The sequence below is a fragment of the Podarcis bocagei genome, assembly GCF_964188305.1.
Source record: "Podarcis bocagei genome assembly, chromosome: 10".
Lineage (NCBI taxonomy): Eukaryota > Metazoa > Chordata > Lepidosauria > Squamata > Lacertidae > Podarcis > Podarcis bocagei.
Genome location: NC_138135.1, coordinates 32,043,338 through 32,064,238, shown reverse-complemented (window position 1 = coordinate 32,064,238; position 20,901 = coordinate 32,043,338). Strand labels below are relative to the sequence as shown.

The window sequence follows — 20,901 nt, the reverse complement described above, 5'->3', positions numbered from 1 at the left end:
TAGCCCAATAAATATTTGTTGCTTGCAGCCATAGGTCACTGCAAATACAGTATAATGCCTATTGGCACAGACATAAAACATGAATAAATATATCAAAATCACCCTTAAATCTTCCAGGGGTTACTCTTAAGACTTAGCTTGCTCAAGTTAACATGTAACCTTTACAAACCACTGACATTCGGATTGAGATTCTCACTCAGATTTTCTTTGTTGAAATTGCAAACAGTGCTACTTGATAACATATATACTCATTTTCATCAGATAACAATTACTATCTCCTGTATCGGACACCCACTGCATCGTGACACAAGATAACAGTTTCCCTTTCTAGGATAGGCATACCGTGGTCTATCGCCACACAACTTTTTCCATAGGATGCACAATCTGTTTCTTACAATGCCTGTCATCCAAATAAGTGGGTGGCATCTGTTTAACTGTTAATCTGCAAAAGCTTTTCTCAACTGCAGGTAGTTAGTGTAAAATAAACACCTTTAGATTTGATTTATCTTTTTTAAAGTGCAGCGTACCAGTGAGAGGAGCGATTATTATTAATCACTTCCCTATCCCAGGACAGATGGAATGTTCCCATTTAAAGTGGGCTGAACGCCAAGGATGGCTGGCTCTGTAGGAACTGATTACAGATTAATTCTGTCCCGGGTGATCTTCCTTCCCCCTAGCTCTCAGGTGCTCATATTAACACATCTTTTGTAACCCTGAACCAGCCATTTCATGGCATGCATATCTATCCTGGATCATGCTTTCATTAACTCTCAATCCCAGTTTAATATCCTGGTTAGTTGCCAACATTAAACCCAAGCTTTCCTTTTGGGGCAAAATGGGGAACACTGGTTTAATGCAAACCAGGTTTGCAACACCAAAGACGTTGCACAAGAGGAGCATGCATTAGGGGGAAGGTGTGCATGCAAATGAAGATACTCATGAAAATAAGATACAAATGCATCATGTTAGGGGAAAATGCTTGCAAAAATATGTACATTGGGTCAAAACTGCGTATAAATATGTGTCTACTAGGAGAAAATTACACTAAAATGCTGATGAATTTTCATGCTGTTTTTACCATATTGTTAGCAGCCTCAAGTGTCCTTGGACAAAAAGGTGGGAGAGAAACTGATTAAAGACCAGCTAAACACTCCATTCCTTGTGCAACTTGATTTGTTGTATGCCATTATGAGGAAACCTTCGTGACCCAAGTTTTGAATATTAGGCGCAACAAATTTAGTCTCTGTTTAGTCCAGAGGACAAAGAGCAAGCAATCCTGACTAAAGGATGGGAGAAGTGTAAGAGTTGGTGGGTGCTCCTTTGCAAGCAGTATTTAACATTTGAAGGTGGCTGATATATGAGCATACTGATGCCAGGGAGATGCTGGGGATTGAACCTGTGACCTTCTGCACGCTAAGCAGATGCTCTACCACTGTGCTATATGGTCACCTTCTTACCTGATACAAGAGCTTCTCTTTATTGCTCCGGTCACTCTCCGGCCGACTCTCTGGCCTTGCAGGACTTGGACACCTTCCCTGATTCGTACGTTCATCCTCTATCTGTTCCATTGGGCTCCCTTGATTTCTCCAGTGACCCTCCAATTGCTGCTGCTGCTGCTGCCCAGGCTTTGCCGAATGAGGACATTCTCCTTGGCTCATCCAATCTCTCTCCAAGAGCTGCATTGGATGCACGTGGCACAAGGACCCTTCATGGCTCTTTGGGCTAGCCTCCGGCCTCGCGGGGCAAGAGGGGTCTCCTGGGCCAGCCCTCTTCAGCTCAGCCACCGGCAGGCTGGCGAGGCACAGGGATGTGCTGCTATCCTCCCAGTTGTCCTGTCTCCTGGGATCAAAAGGGTTGACCGGCTCTTCTTCACCCGGCCAGTCAGTGTCTAGACTTGTCCGTAGGGTCCTGCTGCAGGCCTCCCTTGGGCTTTTCCAACTGCCCTCTGCGTGCTGCTTGCTCACAGCGCAACACCTCGCCTGCTGTGGATATGCGCGGCTACTCTCTGCCAGCCGCCCAGGACTGGGAGACTGCCTGACCTCCCCAGAGCTATGCCGGCCACTTTCTCTGCAGCTCCCCGGGCTCAGGGAGCGCCTGGTCTCCCTCTGGCTACCCCCAGGACTAAATAGACCCCCAACCTCCCCACGGTTTTTCAAACCAATCCCTGCATCTCTCCCTGGGCCGAGAGACCGCCTGGCCTCTCCTTGAGCCCCTCGGCCATCTTCCCTGGGCCTCGGTGGACTCAGGGTCTGCCCTCGGCCTGCCATGGCCCTCCCTGGGCTGAAATCGCACACAGCTCCCCGGTAGTCTCTCAGCTCCTTCCTCGGGTGCTCGCCCGTGTCAAAGGGGAGCAAAGGCTTGCCCCGTGCCTTCCGGTCACTCTCCTTGTACCTCTCCAGCTGCCTCACTTGACCCTTGTCCAAGCTCCTCCTGGAGTGGGCTGTGCTCACGGCGCCCAGGCAGCTTTTCCACTTGGTCTCCGTGCTTTTCCCAGAGCTGTGCGAGAGCTGCGGTTGGCTTTTCCTCCCATCACCCGTTGGCTTCCCGTGACTCGTGGGACTGCGGAGAGGAGCCCTGTCCCTGTCACCTTTCGGATGGGGCACGGGGTCTGCCCATTTCCGCCGCTCCGCCGGCTGCTGAGGTACCACCAAGTGTGGAGACACAGCCCTGCTCCTGCTGTCTCTCTCCAGGCGCTGAGGGGAGCTCCCAGAGCGACTGGGCTCCCCTTGGCTCCTGCTGCTTCGCTCAGGGCGCTGCTCTGGTCTACCTAGGCGCTGGGGGCCTCCTCTGCTCCTGCTGGGCTGCTCTGGCTCCCAGGGAAGTCTTTTGCTAACCTGAAAAATAAGAAGGAAATAAGTAGCCTTGTGACAGCAAAAGGCTAACACTCTGGTCGTGTGTTGGGAATTAAAATTGCCTTGGATCACATCCATCTTTTTCTCCAACTCAATAACTGTCTCCCGACTGACAGTGTGGAAGCAGACTAAATCAAATCAGCTGCTGCTGCTTCAACTGTGTCCAAAACGCATCACTTCTTTTGGGAATTATAGGGACAGAATTACCTAAACTGTATAGAAACTTATTCATGTATGCTACTACAGCGGCAAGAATGTTACTTGCCCCAAAATGGAAAACAGTAGATGTCCCAGCAAAAGAAGACTGGATACAAAAACTTATGGAATATGCAGAAGTGGCGGAACTTACCAGAAGAATAAGAAATCAAGATAACAAACTTTTTTATATATAAAAGAATGGAAATGATTTATTGAATATTTACAGATAAATTTTGAACAGATAAGAACGTTGGCAGGATTATTGTAATAACCTGCAGTTTCATAAGAGTATATATTTAAAGTAGATGAATAAACGAGCAAATTAAGTTAATTTGGATTTGCAGAAGGTATTTAAAATAAATTTAAGGAACCGCAGAAAAAGGGAGAAGGAAGTCAAGTTCTGAAATGTCAAAATGATTGTAGTATCAGTGAAATGTATAAACCTGAAAAGTGTGTGTGTGTGTGTGTGTGTGTGTGTGTGTAATGCATCACTTCATCCCACACCATGAGAGAGTCAGTCTTACTTATGCTCAAGACCCACTGGGCTTGAACGCCACCTCCTTCCTGGGCTACCGTGATCTTTCGGCCTAACACCGCACAGCATTAGACCTATTTTTATTTCAATGCCTGAAGTAACCAAGTAACAGAGCCATTTGCATCCAGGCAGTGCTTGGAAAATAAAGCCCAACTGCAGAAAAGTCTCACCAATTGCCCAGTGCACAGATGGGGAACCTGATCTGGACAGTGGTCCCCCACAGGCAGAAAGTGAGAGGTGGGCAGGGCCGCTCACCTGTCAATCACCTGACGTCAGAACAACATCAATGATTGCTGGGACTTCAAAGCACCATGTAGGGTTTGCAAACAGCTAACCAGGTGCTTCAAAGTGCTGCTGATCAACAGGCTTGAAGCCACCACCTACCAGCTGACGGGTGTCAATGCCAAGACTGCTTTCTGCAGGGATTGGCTGCATGACTGAGCTCCCCATTTCCTCGGGCCCCTCACATCAGATGTCACGCGAGACTTCAGATGCGGGGCAGGAGGGAGTGGTTTGGGGAAAACATCCTTGTGGGCCAAATTGGGGCTCGCACTGGCCTGCGGGATGGAGCTTATCACCAGTACTCAGGAAGCCTCATAAAAGATCAAAGTGCTCCTTCCTCTTTTCATCCATCCACCAGCTGTTCCCAATGGTTCTCAATGGGGCCAGGAAGGCATCAAAGTTGGGAGCTGCCATTTCAAGGTGTGCATGCATGTGTGCAACCTGGGTATGTGAAAAAGAAAACTCAGCCCTTGGGCTGGGAAAGGTTTTCCACCCCTGCTGTATATGTTAGGGAAATTAAGCAAGATTGGTGATTTATTTTCCATAGTTTGGCATTAATTTGTTGTGTAAGCAGCCATGCAAGCCACTTTAAGACCAGCTTCCTGGAGATGCCCCCAAAGTTCAGGATGCTTGGCCTTCTTTGGATCCAAACACCCAAACAGCTGCCAGAGGTTAACGCTACATAGCTATGCTGCCACCTCTATCATTACTGACCACGAATTGCTTTAGGCATCTTTTGAAGACCTGCTTTCTTCCCCACTAGCTTTCCCCAGTTGTTAAAACTGTCTTCTGGATGTTACAAGGCTTGACTGCATTTCTGTACTTTTTAAATTGCTGTCCTTGGTAGTTTGTACCAATGCTTTTATTGCATGTTTTTTGTAATATTTGTGGTCTTTTGGTTTGCTCTAAACCACTTGAGGTATTTTATACAATAAGCCACATAGAAATGATCTTAAATAAACACCACTCAGCCCCTTTCTTACAGCCTCAGAAATTTCACTAGCCATTGGCAACACAAGCCTTCTTCGTAGTAGCAGAGGCTGGGAACTAGGGTGTGTGTTTACTTGTCATAAAGAAAGCCAAGTCAGTGAGGATGCTGGACTTGACACTGGTAAAGAATTGCAAAACATGCAGAATGTGTTGATCATCCACAGAAAGCAAACATGGCACAGGCCAAACTGGTCAGCATTGGACTAACTTGTCCAACAGGCTGTCCCCAGCTGATGACTTCTGATCCCAGGCATATCACCTGTGCTCTGTACCCCTTCGTCATATTCTTTCCCTTTTTAAAGGATCACTAGGTGGAAATACAGTTGTACCTTGGAAGTCGAACGGAATCCAGAAGTCCGTTTGACTTCCAAAACATTCAGAAACAAAAGCATGGCTTCTGATTGGCTGCAGGAAGCTCCAGCAGCCAATCAGAAGCCACAGAAGCCGCGCCCGGATGTTCAGCTTCCAAAAATCATTCGAAAACTGGAACACTCACTTCTGCGTTTTGATCGTTCGGGAGCCAAGGCGTTTGAGATCCAACGTACAACTGTACAAACTGAACAGCCGCGCTCCCTCCCATTTATGTATAGTGCTAGTATTTTAAAAGACTATGCATGCATGTGCATGCCTAGCACCACAAAAGGAGAGGGGAACCCCACAGAAACTGGGACTGTGGCATTGGCAGACACAAATAGCAAAAAGTAGTAGGGAAGTACAAGCAGTCTGCAGCAATTTTGGTCACCCAGCTGTACCGCTGCCACCCTTTGGCAAACGCAATGAGTGACCAGACTTCCTTCCAACGCAGATATGGCAGAGCTGGGTGGGGAACATCTGAATATCAGTGTGGTGATCCCTTCCCCAATCTAAGGATGCAAGAAAGGCTCGAGGCAGAAGCTTCGAAGCTCAGCCATCCTGATTTTCGGCTTGGCTGGCAATGCACGTCAAAATGGTCCACAAACACACAGAGACACATACTAGTGGTGCTAGGAGGGAGCAGAACCAGTTCAAGCGGCTTTGAGTAGGGATGGAGAACCGGCATCCTTCCAGAAATGGCTGGGCTTCAGCTTCCCATCAGCTCTGGCCAACATGAGCCCATAATGATGTCTCCCAGTGGTGCAATGGGTCAGTGCGGCTGGCTGTTAGCTAGAAGGTTGGTGGTTTGAGCCTACCCAGGGACGGCTGTGGGTAGGGTGGAGCCCAAAAACATCTGGCTGACCCCCAGATTCCCCAATACTGGCTTTGAGGATCTGGTGCGGCCAGAGGCTGCCAATTGAGGGAAAGGGAAGCTGGTTAATTGTGTGCCAGGAGGGGGCAGCAAAGGAGGCACAATGCAACAAGGTAGTCGACTCTCAAACCAGTGCACCTTCTGAGGTGGTGCAGTCTTCTGTTAAGACGGTACCCTGGGCGGACCTGAACAGCCTCATTCTCTTCAGCAGGCATCCCCAACCTGAGGCCCTCCAGATGTTTTGGCCTACAACTCCCATGATCCCTAGCTAACAGGACCAGTGGTCAGGGATGATGGGAATTGTAGTCCAAAACATCTGGAGGGCCGAAGGTTGGGGGTGCCTGCTCTGGAGTAAAGATTAGAAAGCAAGAGCTTTGCCCTTTGAGGAGGAGTGTTGTAAATACATGGAGACAAAATGAGGAAAATAAAGGCCAAGAGAGAATACAATTTAAGCAGGCCCCATTCTCCTCCCCCTTAGAACCGCACTGCCATTCCTCACTACGGATTAGCCACTCACATCTCTGCGCAGACTGGGGCTTGATTGCCTCCTGACTAATCGCCCTTCCTTTGCCAGCTTCAGGGTCTTACTATCCAGTCGCTCCAAGAGTCCCTCTTCCAGGGCTTGGAATGCCCCCAGCGTCTCCGACTTCCTAAACATCAGAAAAGGGGGAAAGGTGGCGGTGGGGGAGAACAGATAGTTACGAGGTGCTGAATTAACAGCTGACCTTCAAAAAAAAGCACATGACAAGGGGCTTTGGGCCCGTTATCGGATCTTGGAGGGTGGTGTTACCTTCCCCACACTGGCATTGTTGAGGCTTAGCTGGGTAAAAAAAAATATGTAAAGGTAAAGGACCCCTGGACTGCTAAGTCCAGTCAAAGGCAACTATGGGGTGCGGCGCTCATCTCACTTTCAGGCCGACGGAGTTGGTGTTTGTCCACAGACAGCTTTCCAGGTCATATGGCCAGCATGACTAAACCGCTTCTGGTGCAACGGAACACTGTGATCGAAACCAGAGCGCACAGAAATACCGTTTAGCTTCCCAACACAGTGGTACCTATTTATCTACTTGCACTGGCATGCTTTCGAACTGCTAGGCTAGCAGGAGCTGGGACAGAGGAACAGGAACTTGCCCCGTTGCTGGGTACGTCAGGGTGGTAGCCAGGTCAGAGATGTGCAGGTGCCCTTCTGAAAAAACTGGATTGGTTCTGCTGGCGCACTGACTCTGCCTTACCCCTACTGCCAGGGCAGTGGTGCTTGTTTCAGGAGACCAGCTCCACACAAAAAGACAAGGCGCGAATCTCCCAGGGCTGCCCCATTTCCTCACCTGCGCTCGTGGCCAAAGATCCGTTCCACCTCCGCCCGGCCAGGACTTCTGGTGCGGCTGCGCTCTTTTTCAAAAGCTTGCCGGTGGTCCAGCCGCTTCACCTTGGGCAGGTCGGCCAGCATGCTGTACTCCTGCTTCATCAGGCCGTGGCGACCCTCACTGCTGCCGCTCGTGCGCCAGCTCTGGTCCGAGTCAGCGGAGCTGATGGAGGAAGCAGGCCACCTGCCGGGGCCAGAGGCATCGCCACGGGCAGGCAAAGCGCCACGGCCCGCACGGGGAGGGGAAGGGGCCCGGCTCGGCTCGGACTTGCGTCGCTCTAGAGAGAAATAGCCACTCTCGGCTTGATGCTTCCTCCTGCCGTCCCCTTGGTCCTGGCTCACAGCCCTGGAAACTGGGAGGGGGGGAAAGATCTTGCAGCAATTCCTCCCATGCTCAAAGTGTGTGCACAGGCAGGAAAAGAGCACAAACCAGCAGCAAACTTGATGTGCCAAATGGAAATGGGTATTAGCTCAGGACACCCAGTTGCCTCTCCAAGCAGAAGAGATTTATTTTTGGCTAGAAGTGGGCAGCACAGGAGCCATAGAAAGGGAAGCTGTGACCCTCCAGATGTTGTGGGACTCCAATAATCATCAGCTCCAGCCAGCATGGCTGATGGTCAGGGTTGATGGGAGCTGTTGTTGGCATCTGTCTGTCTCAAGAGACAATGGCGTGCGCCCCCGGGGGTGAAGTCAAACTACTGTAACAGCAGCACAGAAGTGACCTTTCCAGGGCACAAGCCTGGGCAGGGTGTATGGAGGTCCAGGGCTGCCCAGATTACAAGACACCCCTCTCGACGGCTTCACTGATGTGGTCCAAGGGAAAGCAGGGCAATACATTTGGCACCAGCTTGGCTGCAGAAGTTGCTGGAAGGAGGCGCACAAGGCGCCATCCAACCGCCTTAGGGACTCCACCCTGGATTTATGTAAGGTTTACTCTATAGCCTTTTCTTCTCCCAAGATATCCTGCAAGGTAGTGGAGGTGTAGGATCAGAGTTTTCTCTCTCCTACATGGGCTACCTTCCCAGGTAATTCCTTCTACAGCACGTGCAGAAACCACCTTCTTGACTGTTGAACCCACTATTGGTCTTGTCCACACAATCCGCCAGAGCCTACCCTCACATGCAGGGGAAGCCCCTAATTCACCGAGGCTTTGAAACCCATCGGCTACTCTCACCTGTTTTAGCCAGACAGTCAAAGCCATTTCCTGGGGCATGGTCACTGTCGTATGTTGACAGCATCTAGGAGCCACAAGTGAGAGCTGAGTGCAGGGTGGGAACCAAAAGAGGGCAAACTGCCCCAGAAGGAGCATGACATGTCCCCCATCATGAGAGCCAGTGTGGTGTAGTGGTTAAGAGCGGTGGACTCGTAATCTGGTGAACTGGGTTCGATTCCCCGCTCCTCCACATTCAGCTGCTGGGTGACCTTGGGCTAGTCATACTTCTCTGAAGTCTCTCAGCCTCACTCACCTCACAGAGTGTTTGTTGTGGGGGAGGAAGGGAAAGGAGAATGTTAGCTGCTTTAGACGCCTTAGGGTAGTGATAAAGCGGGATATCAAATCCAAACTCCATCAGAGCTAATATCCATCCCCTAACCGCGAGGACTGCAGGTTCTCCGTCCCTGCCCTGTTGCATAATGAAATGGCTGGTCCCCTAAGCTCAGCCCTTTTGGAATATCCAGAGGGCCACGTCCTCAACCACACTAGGGGTACGTGTGCATTATAAAGATGATGACATCTACATTTATTATAAGCACTTCACCAGCAGGTCCCAGGTCAGGTAATAACAATTATAAACTACATCCTTCCATTAGGTTATTGTACTGTGGGCAGAATCCAGTTTCTGGCATTTCCAGATTGACTTTTCAATGTAAAAGCTCCCCACTGTTAATAGCCCTCCTGGTCAAGGAACAAAGGGAGGGATCCGAGTAGCACGTCTCATCAGACAAGGATTTCTGATTGTGCAATGGGACTTTTGCTCTTCTCCCCACTGCATGCCAAATCTGCCCCGAAAGGCTGGGGGAACCCCATAACAGATTTAGGGGGTATGTTTAGGAAGTCCCATCAAACAAGTGGAAATTATTGCAGGGACAGGATGCTTGACTCAGCACATTTTGCCCTTTGCCATCTCAGAATCCCGCTAAAAGTTGCTTGAGATCCTAATCAGTGGGAGAACTGATTATGCAAATGTATTCCTGTTTATTAAATCCAGGCACAGGATTTGGGTTCCTAGTGCAACGCTGCAGTTACAGTTCTTTCCTTTGGGATGGTGTGTTCCCACCCTCGGAAGAAACAAGATCTACGGAAAGATCTGTGCTGGCAGGAGGTGGGGAGAGGTCAGGAGACTGAGGAGGGGGATGACACATACCTGCTTTTGGGCAATTCCAGGACTCTGTTCTCCCAGAGGATGCTGGGTCCGCCCACCTGGGTCTATCAGCATGCAGTTTTTCGGGTCGTGCCTCTTGCTTCTGGCCTGCATAGTACATTGTGCTGTCTTTGTCAGGCTCCAAAATGCTCTCAAGCAGCCTGGTCATTTCCCAGTCCTATGTAAAGGGGAGGCAGGGAACACACAGAAAAAGAGAGGCTGTTTCCTACACTGCCCTGCTGCCTCTGTCCGTCAGCAGGAAAGCCTATGTGTCAGAGATACCAAACATCAGGTCCCTAGGAGAAGGGCCCCAGATGCTTTAAGTCAGGAACGGGGTGTGTGTGTCTTTTTTCAAAGTGAGGGCCACATTCCCACCTAGGCAAACACCTGGAGGCCACATGCCACTGGTAGGCAGGCCATGCAAATTTCACCTTTGTACAGTAGGCTAGTTTTGACCCTCCATTCAGGCATGCAGGATGCCATATCAGAGCCCAAGGGCACATTCCAGCTGAGCCAAAACACTCAAGGAAGGTGTGAAGTGGGGGGTAGCCTGCAGAAAGCTCCAAGGGCCAGATTTGGGGCCAAGAGGGCCGCATTTGGCATATGGTCTGAGCACTGGTGCCAACTCTATAGGGCCAAGGTGTTTTTGCCACCCCTCTTCCCCCTGTATCTGTGGGGTGTGGGCCAGGCCCTCTCAATGTTGAGGGGGCAAAGGAGGCCAAGTGCGCTGTGGCTTCAGTGGCCGGCTCCTCCTGAGAGTGAAAGAGAAGGAGCTGCTGGCCACTGAAGCAGTGCCACACTGGGCTCCGCACTTGGTCTTCTCCTGATGATGCGACATTGCACATGCAATATGCACCGGCTTTCTCGATCTCGGGCGCAAGTCGGTGCCTCTGAATCTGAGGTTCCCCAAGTTACTGTACATATAGAGCACGTGGCTTCCCCCAAAGTCTCTCAGAAACTGTAGTTTACCCCTCACAAAGCTACTGTTCCCTTAAACTACGGTTCCCAGGACTTTTATTTTAGGGAGAACTGCAGAGTTGGAAAGGACCACAAGGGTCACCGAGTTCAACCCCCTGCAATGCAGGAATCGTTTGCCCCATGTGGGGCTCGAACCCATGGCCCTGAGGTTAAGAGTCTCGTGCTCTACCAGCTGAGCTATCCGGGAGGCAGCCCTGTGCTTGAAATGCATGGTGTAAAGGTGACCTTAAACTGCAAGGCAATGTATAAGGATCTGCTCTGCCTCCCTTTGCTTGGTGAGCAGGGATGCAGTGGTGCCTCAGCAGGGATCTAAAGAGGCTCAGAAATAAGGAATATTACAAAGGGAACATGAGGCTGCCAAGAGACGTGTGCACATACACACAGTTCCATCTCACCTCGAGCGTGGCACGGGCATCTGTGTCAACAACATCCGCTTCTGCATCAAGGACGGTGCTGGTGCTGGGACAGGTACTAACTTCGGTGGGTTCTTCCTCAGCTCTGCAGCTCAGCTGGGTGTACTCCAAGCTTTCCTGCCAGCTGTAGGGCGGCAAAAACACACACAAATGGTCGACAACCACCCAGCAGGTGAGGGCTAAAGCCAAGCGCTGGGCCCATGGCAGAAAGTTGCTCAAGATGGCCGAGCATTGCCAGTGTAAAGGTAGCCAACGCCAAGAGCCAAGGAAGGCCTCAGCGGCCACCTTATTGTTACCCCAGCAGACAATCTGAACCTGGGGCTTCCTCAGAAATTGCTAGACTACCCTTTCCCACATTCCTTACCCCCTGCCAACGCTGGTTGGGGCTGATGGGAATTGGAGTCCCAACACAGCTCCCATGCTCTAAAAAAATTGTGCTAGCTGTGCATGCACTACCAAGCCAGGTTCAAGGTTCCTCTATTAATCTACAAGGCCCTGAATCATTTGGGCCTAGGATACCTCCCTAATCACTCATATTCCTGTCACCAACAGGAATCACCGTGGGGGGGGGGGTTCCCCCCTCCCGGCACAATCAGAACACTTACGTCTCATCTTTGTCCTCAGAGCCCACACAGACATAGAGTTCACACTGGGGCACTAAAATGCACAAGGGGTCACAGGGACTGGCCACGTTGTCACCATCGAGGGAATTGGGAGTTTTCGCCGCGTGTTCCTTCAATTCCTGTCAGAAAGAAATGGGAGTCGGCGGGAGATATTTCAGGGGCACCATGGTGCTCCTTCTGTACTCTTCAGGGCACAGAAAATGTCTTCCTTGCACAGCAGAGAGCAATAAAGAACGTTGCCACATTCCATACACCCACACCCCAGTTGCCTTCTCAGTCTGCTTGATGAAGAGTTCTGTGTAAGCTTTAAAGACTGCAGTGTCCTTTACATAAAAAAGCCCTTTGAGACACTGTGTACCACTTGTATAGGAAAGTAATAGGTGGATCCTCTTTTTGTTTTTATCCTCCCCTTATTTAGGCAACAGAACTTTTTTTTTTAACAATCTGATCCTTGGTTATTTCACTCCAACCCAAGCCCATTGTGCAATTTCCCAAGATAAATAGAAAGATCAAATTCAAATACAGCACAGCCTCCTTGATGGTGGCTCCTCAACTGTGGCACTCCCTCCTAGCATATTTTGATGGGTTCATCTAGCAACCCTATTAAAACAGCGACTTGTGTCGGATTTACGCACAATGGTACGTCAGGTTACATACGCTTCAGGTTACATACGCTTCAGGTTACAGACTCCGCTAACCCAGAAATAGTACCTCGGGTTAAGAACTTTGCTTCAGGATGAGAACAGAAATTGTGCTCCGGCGGCGCAGGGGCAGCAGAAAGCCCCATTAGCCAAAGTGGAGCTTCAGGTTAAGAACAGTTTCAGGTTAAGTACGGACCTCCGGAACAAATTAAGTACTTAACCTGAGGTACCACTGTATAAGCTAAACAAGCTATAGTTTAGGACCCCACTCTCTTGGGGGCCCCAAAAAATTTTAAAGGAAAAAAACCTGGATGTACATTTCCAAAATATAAGATTAAAAACAAATACAATAAAACCTATATACAGCAACAGTGTTTTTGTGTTGTGTAGGCTCCTATGATGTAAATAATGGGCACCGCCTGCTAGCCTGCTCCCTAAAATATCACTGCTTTGCTCTTTTCTGTATACAGGGTGCCTACATTCTGCATGGACCTGATGCATTGCAACATGTGCAAATGGCTTTACAGTAGATACCTGTTACGTCCATCAATTACCATATATTCGACACAAAAAACAGCGACAATTTGTTTTTGACAAAGGACAGCTGGACATATAAAGGGCCCCATTACCTTCAGTAGCTTAGGGCCTCATCAAACCTAAATCCGGCCCTGTTTGAAAAGAGGGTTGAGGAACCACATGACCAAGAACCAAATATCTCCCTCTGTCTTTTGTACATCCCAGCCACACAAAGGTACAACTCTCATTCAACATTCATTGCTACGCCCACATTTATCTCTGCCCCCCCCTCACATAGCCCCCAGACTTTTGTCCACAAACTCTGGACTAAAAAACAAAAGGCTCCCCCCTCCGCAAAAAAAAATAAAAAAAAATCCCTGGCTGAAAAGGCTATTTTGCTTCACATTGTTGCAAAAATTTATTATTGTATTTTGTAATCATTGGCTTGGGTCCTAAGTGAGCACAAGGGAGTTCACAGAAGGAAGGGTCTGTCTCCTCCAAACTCCAGCAGACTCCTGTACCCGGCACCACAAGGTTTTCTTGAGAAAATCAGGAAGAACTTCCTGACCAATGATATATGGGGAGCAGGGAGCAGCTGCAGAAAAGCACTGATGGGGTGGGGAAGCACATCCTGCCTCTTTCACAGCAGAACCTGGAACTCCTAACACTGAAAAGCTAACACACAAGTTACGACTGGCAAGAGGAATATAACTTTAGGGCCACTTTTGCCGGAGACTGCAGGAACTTTATTGTCTTTACAGGAACACCAGAAAGTGGAAGACCGGTCCCTAGGGTTTAAACCAACATATGGATTTTATGACAACCAAATTTCACATAGATATACAGACACACGCAAACATATATATTCCTATTTATAGAAATGTCTGCTATTATTGTGTGGGAATTGTTTTTATCACAACAGTGACGGTTTCTCCAGAGCGAATAGTTGCAGCTTTTTGGTTTTGCCGACTGTGGTTATGTAAGACAACTATAAAATGACAATAAAAAGTTAATTCCCCCCTCTTTTTAAACTTTTAACAGTATCTGGGTTCTCTGCAAAGCACATCTGGTGAGAACCCAGCCCAGCCACCCAAATTTTCCACAGCAATCTATACATCTAAATTAGCACTGGCAATTTTTTTTTTTGTAAATTTGGACCACAGGCCTTTGCTCTGAGTCCTTCAAGTGCCTAGCAACACCTTGCGGGTGGGGGGTGGGAGAGAGAGAGAATCAACCCAGATTAGTCTTGGATCTTAAATTAACTTTAATTTAAGGAAGGAAAACTCCATCACTTCCTTCCAGTACAGCTCCCCATGCCCCATTGTTCTGGAGGGGGTCCTGATCCCCCAGAGAGCCTTTTTTTGAGGGGGTCACAGATGCTTTCAGGGAAGGGAGGGATGGGCAAACTTTGCTTTTGTGAACTTGCTTAAGGCCACTTATGAGATCCAGGCTTTTGGCTTGCAGCTATAATTCGCTCTGAGGACAGTGGCTTAAAGAGCAAGTTACGGGTTCCTAAAGAGAGAGAAAACATTCTCAGACTCTAGCATGCTTAGCGACTGAAAATCTGAGAGTCATTTGTTAAGACGAAGTATTCTTTGTGTTAAGGCTCAACCAGGGTCTGAACCAAAAAGCTTGCAAACCAAAAATATAAATAGCATATGCCAAACGCCGTTCTGCCAATTGATCAACCGTGGCAATCAATAGCCGGCAAAGGGCACGCTGTCTCCTGCACTACATTAACTGGAAGGTGTAGACTGGATGGGCAACGCTTGCCTTGCGCTGTCACAAACGTAAACAGAGCGCTCCTCTCTTGAAAACCATCCTCTCATGGAGCCCTGCTCTAAAAAGGTGCCTGCAGCATCTCTAAAGCCGAGGAGACTTCCTTGTTTCTTCAGGCATGGCACCGGGTCACCTAGATGTCACAGGCTAATCGGGCAGAGATATAGAAAATCTTCCTGCCTTGTGCAGGAGGTTGAGCTAGATCATCACCCAATCCTATGGTTCAGGAAGTCTCCACTCCATCCCTCCTACTCAGCCCCACAAGCAAGGCAGGGAAGCACCCCGGAAGCACAGGCGTGCTCAGCAACATAGGAAGCACTCCTTATTGCTTGACCTCCAGTGCTTGGGAGAGGGGATTTCACAAGGCTCCAGAAGCAAAGACAAACAGCATGTCCTTCCCTGCTCAGATCCAGAGTTCCATTTCAAGCGCGCCTGTCCCTTTAAGAGCTTCCTCGCTGCCCTAGCCAGCTGGAGAGTCATCCCACCCACCCCCGCCTTCACCCCAGCCCAGTTACCTTAGCAGGTTATGATCTCCAAAAGGGAGGGTCCCTAGCAGGCTGGTTGTCAGCACCACTTCCCCTCCATTGTCCTGATCAAGTGGGGGGGGGGGTTGAGCAGGGATGGCTCTGAGCAGATCGCAGGCGAGCCAGGAGGAAATTCTAGAGGGCCAGGACTGGGGAGAGAGGGAACCTCATTACTATTTCATAACCCCAGGCTGATCCAGCACAGCAAACAATGAACAACACGAAACCCTTTGTTAACAGGACACCAGCTGGCACCCCATAGGGAGGGATGGAGTTTACACCTGGCCAGCCAGCGAATGGGCCAGGAGCTGACAGGTGACTCAGGCTGCCTGGCCTTTTAATCCAGGGCTGCAGTTAAAGACCAACACTTGCTAAACAGTCCCTTGTCAGGTTGGCATCTCTATCCCAGAGCAGGGACAGGGAAGGTGCAGAGCTGCACATCCTGCTGGATTACCGCCCTGTCATTCCTAACCCCTGACCATGGTGTCTAGGGCTGGTGGGAGCTGGAGTTCAGAAACATCTGCAGAACCACAGGCTCCCCACCCCGATCCTGGAAGGAACTTATAAACTCTGGGCAGTAGAAGCAAAAGCATGACTTGCCAAAGTGAAGCGAGATTCACAGGTTGCAGTTATTTCTAATGTGGAGTGGAGGAATTAAGGTGCCTCTCTCTCCCCGTTATCCACACCTGTGAAATGTCGTTCTGCGGGGAGATTCGGGAGCTTTTAGAATGGCCTGTATGAATTTCTTGCTGAAACCAAGACAGGAACGCAGGTTTCAAGCCAGATCAATGTTTATAGTGTAGAAGTCGCTTCGGTACTTTCCTGAGCGGAGGAGAGGGGTGTAACTTTGACCACGACCAGTTCAGGCTTCCTCTTAAAACTGCAAGGAAGATTAAAAAGTGGGGGCTTGACACTCCACTGTTAGAAATATCACAGCTGATCCACTTTTCCTAGGTGTGGACTCCTAGTGCGGCAATTAAACTGTTTTATTTAGCACAGAAGAGCCTGTGTTAGTCCTGAGAAACTTAGGAAAGTCAATCATTTAAAGCACTGCAGGTGACCCCTAAATTTGTAGCAGCTTCTCCTCTACTCCAATTAAACAATTGGTGAGTGTTAATGCTGTGGCATCCATACTCCTTTATTCGTTGCAAGAGATCAGTTCCTGAATTTATTTGTTTTTAAATGCTGGAATGCCTATCTACTAGGCAAGGTCAAATGTAGGCAGGAGATGCATGATCTGTAGTTTCTTCGGCCAATGAGCATTGCATTTTTTGTGCCCATGGGAAAACATGACCAGATTCAACCGCTGGCATCTTCAGGTGCAGCTGGGAAAGGGCTGCCAGTCAGTAAATAGATAATACTGAGCTGAAGGGAACAATAGTCTGACTCAAATTAAAGGTAAATCAGACGAGCAATCCTGACCGCAGCATTTCAGGATTGCAAGCTCCTTGAAGAACAGCCTCTTAAAGCACCAAGCCCATTGATAAGTGTGTTTATCAAACAATACTGGGGAAGTTTTTCATGCTGAACTACTCCCTGCCCCACAGTTGTTAAAAATACAGAGCCCATCTCCATTAAAACAAGGAGACCACTAACTACACTGCCCAGCAGCCATTGAGACTTCATTTGCAGCCTTTTACACCTCTTGTCGGAACCCTTAGTATCTCATTAACACATAATCTAGCAGCCTCTGTGGTCTCATTCAAAGTCCACATTCACAAACAGCACTCAGATGCCTTTCCTTTCTTGCTGCTTGTCAGCAGGGGAAGCCCCTGCTTCCCTCCAATAGCTGCTCGGATTACAGAGCCAGTTCCCGACACTGCCCCCCTCCCCCCAAAAGTTGCTCTAAGATATGAAAATGGATGAGCTGGGCAAAGGCCAGATCCATTTCCTGCTCTGTGGCAGGGCTGCTCAGTCGTCACATCGCAACAGGGCAAGGGGAAGAAAAAGGACATTTCAGCAGGTGGAGCTCGTCACATCGCAACAGGGCAAGGGGAAGAAAAAGTGGAATTTACCAACATTCCCTCTTCTACCCAGCTCTTAAAGGTATAAGAACCCCAATGTTGGAAGTTTGGTGCTCCTCACTTTCTGGGTCCAGCCTTGATTACAGCCTGCAGATACATTCAAGCCAAAGGAATTACAATGAGGATGTGGGAAGGGCTATAGCTCAGTGGCAGAGCGTCTGATTTGCCTGTAGAAGGTTGCAGGTTCAATCCCTGGCCTCTCCAAGGCCCCTGTCTGAAGAGCTGCTGCCAGAAAGGGCAGACAGTCCTCAGCTAGATGGAGCAACCCGTCTCAACTCTGCATGAGCTGGCTTTCTATGTTGAGAGAAACTGATGTGATGAATCTGGGAAGAGAGACCAAGCGTGAGCATAGGCAGCAATTCCAAACAATGAAGGGGGGGGCTGATCCATTGAGGAGGCAGAGTTCCATCCCCAGGCTGCCCTTAGAACAGGGGTAGGCAACCTAAGGCCCGTGGGCCGAATGCGGCCCAATCGCCTTCTAAATCTGGCCCGCGTACGGTTCGGGACTCAGTGTGTTTTAACATGAGTAGAATGTGTCCTTTTATTTAAAATGCATCTCTGGGTTATCTGTGGGGCATAGGAATTTGTTCATATTTTATTCCCCAAAATATAGTCCAGCCCACCACATGGTCTGAGGGACGGTGGACCAGCCCATGGCTGGAAAAGGTTGCTGACCCCTGCCTTAGAACAACCCAGTATAAAAGACCATGATGAAAGGACCGGAATTGGAAGAGAGGATGGCAAGCAGAGGCTGGAAGGCAGCAGTTTACTCCAAGACAACCTGTGAGTCCGTGACTGAGATATTAACCCAGTTCTCCAGATCACAGTCAAAACATTAAACCACTAAACCACATGGGCAATCGTCATGAAAGAGCTAACATCTAAGGAAAATATTATGAACACCCAAGCTGTGGCGATGGTCACACTCAGTGATCTCTGTGTGTTGCTGCAAATTTAAAGGCACCAGCCTCTCTCGTGATCCTGCACATGCCTCAGTCCTTGGCTACCGAATCATTTCACAGTTATGCTTCAGTCCCATTCACTCAGCTCTGCCTATAACTCACGCCACACCATTTTCTTATTTTCCCAGCCTTTAAAAAAAAACTTACCCCTCCCTATAATGCACATGCCATGCTGCTCTGGCAATTGTCATGCTCTGTCACCTGTCAAATTGCCAACTTTGGGGAAGGTTTAAAGTTATTTATTAAAGAGATCTATCGACTGCTTTTCAGGCCTCATTGTCCTCACTGGGCAATTTTACCAAAAAAAAAAAAAAAAAGGGAAAGAGAAAAGATTAAGGCATGCAGCATAACCACCACAATTACGTGCGCCAAATAGCCTACTAAGTTAGAAACAGCAGCAAGAAACATTTCAAAGCACAGCACATTGAAACTAACTGAACACAGACTGGAATGAAAATGTCTCTGACGTTTTCTTCAAGACAGCAGTTATGGGTCCCATTCCTATTTCCCAAGGAAAGATATTCTAAACGGGTGGAGCCACAACCAAAAAGGCCCTGTTCATGGTAGGAGAAGGCCTACTCTCAAGGGCAGAGCGTCTGCTTTACATGTACAAGGTCCCAGGTTCAATTCCTGGCATCTCCAGGTAGGGCTTTTGGGGTGGGCTACTGCTTTGATGCAGTATAAGGCAGCTTCCTATGATGCCCAACAAGTCAATGGCTCAGTGCACCTGGCTGTTAACCAAAAAAAAGTTGGTGGTTTGAGGCCACCCAGGGATGGTTGTGGATAGGATTTCTGCATTGCAGGGGGCTGGGCGAGATCACCCTTAGAATTGTAGAGTTGGAAGAGATCCCATGATTTTTTTTATCAACAGAGCAGTGCATCTTATGCAGATCATAAATCTTGGAAAGCCTTATACAACTGCTCGTTTAGGAATATTGCCTCTTAACATTACTTCGCCATGGAATGTTCTGCTTCCTACATTTCCTTGGGAACAGCTGCCCCCCCAAAAAAACATGCAATAGAGGATACTCTCCCCCTCTGCCCACAATAACCAAGGTCAAATATAAGCTCACCTGGTTACCACGCTTGTGAGCAGTGACAGTTCGAAAGCAGTTCTGGCACCGGGTCTTGGCAAATACATTGGCCTCGAATTTCTCACACAGAGTGCTCTCTGACATTTCTGACATGGTCCATGCAGGGAAGGGAAGATTCCCCCAGGCATGCAGTTTTAGGGAATTAGCTTCAGGGTAGGGGTGGGGAAACAGCTGCAACGAAAGGATCATAAGACATAAGACACAATACATCAGTACACCCCCCCCAGTTTTCTCCAGCCTTATCAAAGAGAAAATGTTCTGTAGAGCCTGGTGCTCATTGGCACCAAGCAGCAGGAAGTGTCTCGTGCTCCAAGAACATCAGAGGAGAAGGAGGAATCTTCAAAGAGCATCAAAGTCTGCAGGCCAAAAACAGACCCGTCCCATATGTGGGGCAGTGTGGTGTAATAGTTAGCGATAAGAAGTGGGGAGACAGCAGCTCAGATCCCTGCTCAAAACATGAAGCTCACTCAGACAAGCATTATCATTCAGCCTCACCTACTTCACAGGACTGTCGTGAGGATAAGACTATTGGGTCATGTAGCTCAGCTGGTTATAGTGAGGTGCTGACAACGCCAAGGTTGCAGGTTCGATCCCCATATGGGACAGCTGCATATTCCTGCACTGCAGGGGGTTGGACTAGATGATCATCAGGGTCCCTTCCAGCTCTACAATTCTGGAAGCCTCATTTTAAAATTATACAGGACAAGTCAGACATGTAATAAATCTGTGGAGTGCTCTTGCTCAGCATACTCTATTCCAGAGGAAGCCAATACCCTCTACAGAGGTTGTTGAGCTACAACTCCCATCAGATCTAACTGGCCATATTGACCAAGAGATGTCGAACTCCACAACATCTGGAGAGCACAACTTCAGTTATGTCTGCCTTGTTCCATTCCTCTCCCCACCCTACTTTTCGATTTTACACACACATCTAGCAAACAGTTACATCAGCATTCTAGGGCCATTGAGCTTGCTGAATTCTCATTGGGCTTTTTCTTGGGGGGGGGGGTTCAATTTTTTTGGTACTTTTACAAGCTTCATGGTTTTTCTGAGCCAGCAGCTACTGCTCTCTTATGTTGGGGCGGTGACATTTTAGCTATATTAGCAAGGGTACTCATAGTCTGAACATTAGCATGAGAAAGAATAGCATTTAGCATGCAGTAAGATTATCACATTCACCCCTTCACCAGGTGGGTTAGGTAAGCAACTTTAATTTGACAGACACTGGAAATGGAAAGGGCCAAGTTCATGCCGAAGGGACAACTTGGGGGAGGGAGAAGAGGAGAAACAGAAACACATGCTTGGTCACCAGATTAATTTTAACAGTGAGGCATCAATCAATGGGTGTTTCCATAAGCATTATGTCTGGATTAATAACCATTGGCACCTACCCTTGCTTTTAATCTATTCGTGCTCATGAGGACATAAGGAAAGATGAATAAAATGAGGTTACTTGAACCAAGCATGAAACAAAATTGCCTTTGCAATTTCGCAACTTTAAAATAAATGTAGGCCTAATTTGTTTCCCACCACCAACAGGAT

General features: G+C 48.6%; 1 protein-coding gene across 3 annotated transcripts in view; it reads right to left on the bottom strand.

The window, feature by feature from the left end:
- The window catches only part of TRIOBP (TRIO and F-actin binding protein), a 65,717-nt gene that overhangs the window by 43,941 nt on the left and 875 nt on the right, over positions 1–20,901 (bottom strand). For all 3 annotated transcript variants that reach the window (XM_081211090.1, XM_081211089.1, XM_081211091.1), the window contains exons 2-8: positions 19,339–19,530; positions 11,802–11,938; positions 11,179–11,320; positions 9,809–9,983; positions 7,408–7,798; positions 6,600–6,732; positions 1,458–2,834 (exon numbers count right to left, since the gene is read on the bottom strand). In XM_081211090.1, coding sequence (XP_081067216.1) covers positions 1,458–2,834; positions 6,600–6,732; positions 7,408–7,798; positions 9,809–9,983; positions 11,179–11,320; positions 11,802–11,938; positions 19,339–19,452 — 2,469 coding nt within the window. In that variant the 5' untranslated portion in view covers positions 19,453–19,530. The remainder of the gene's footprint in view (positions 1–1,457; positions 2,835–6,599; positions 6,733–7,407; positions 7,799–9,808; positions 9,984–11,178; positions 11,321–11,801; positions 11,939–19,338; positions 19,531–20,901) is intronic.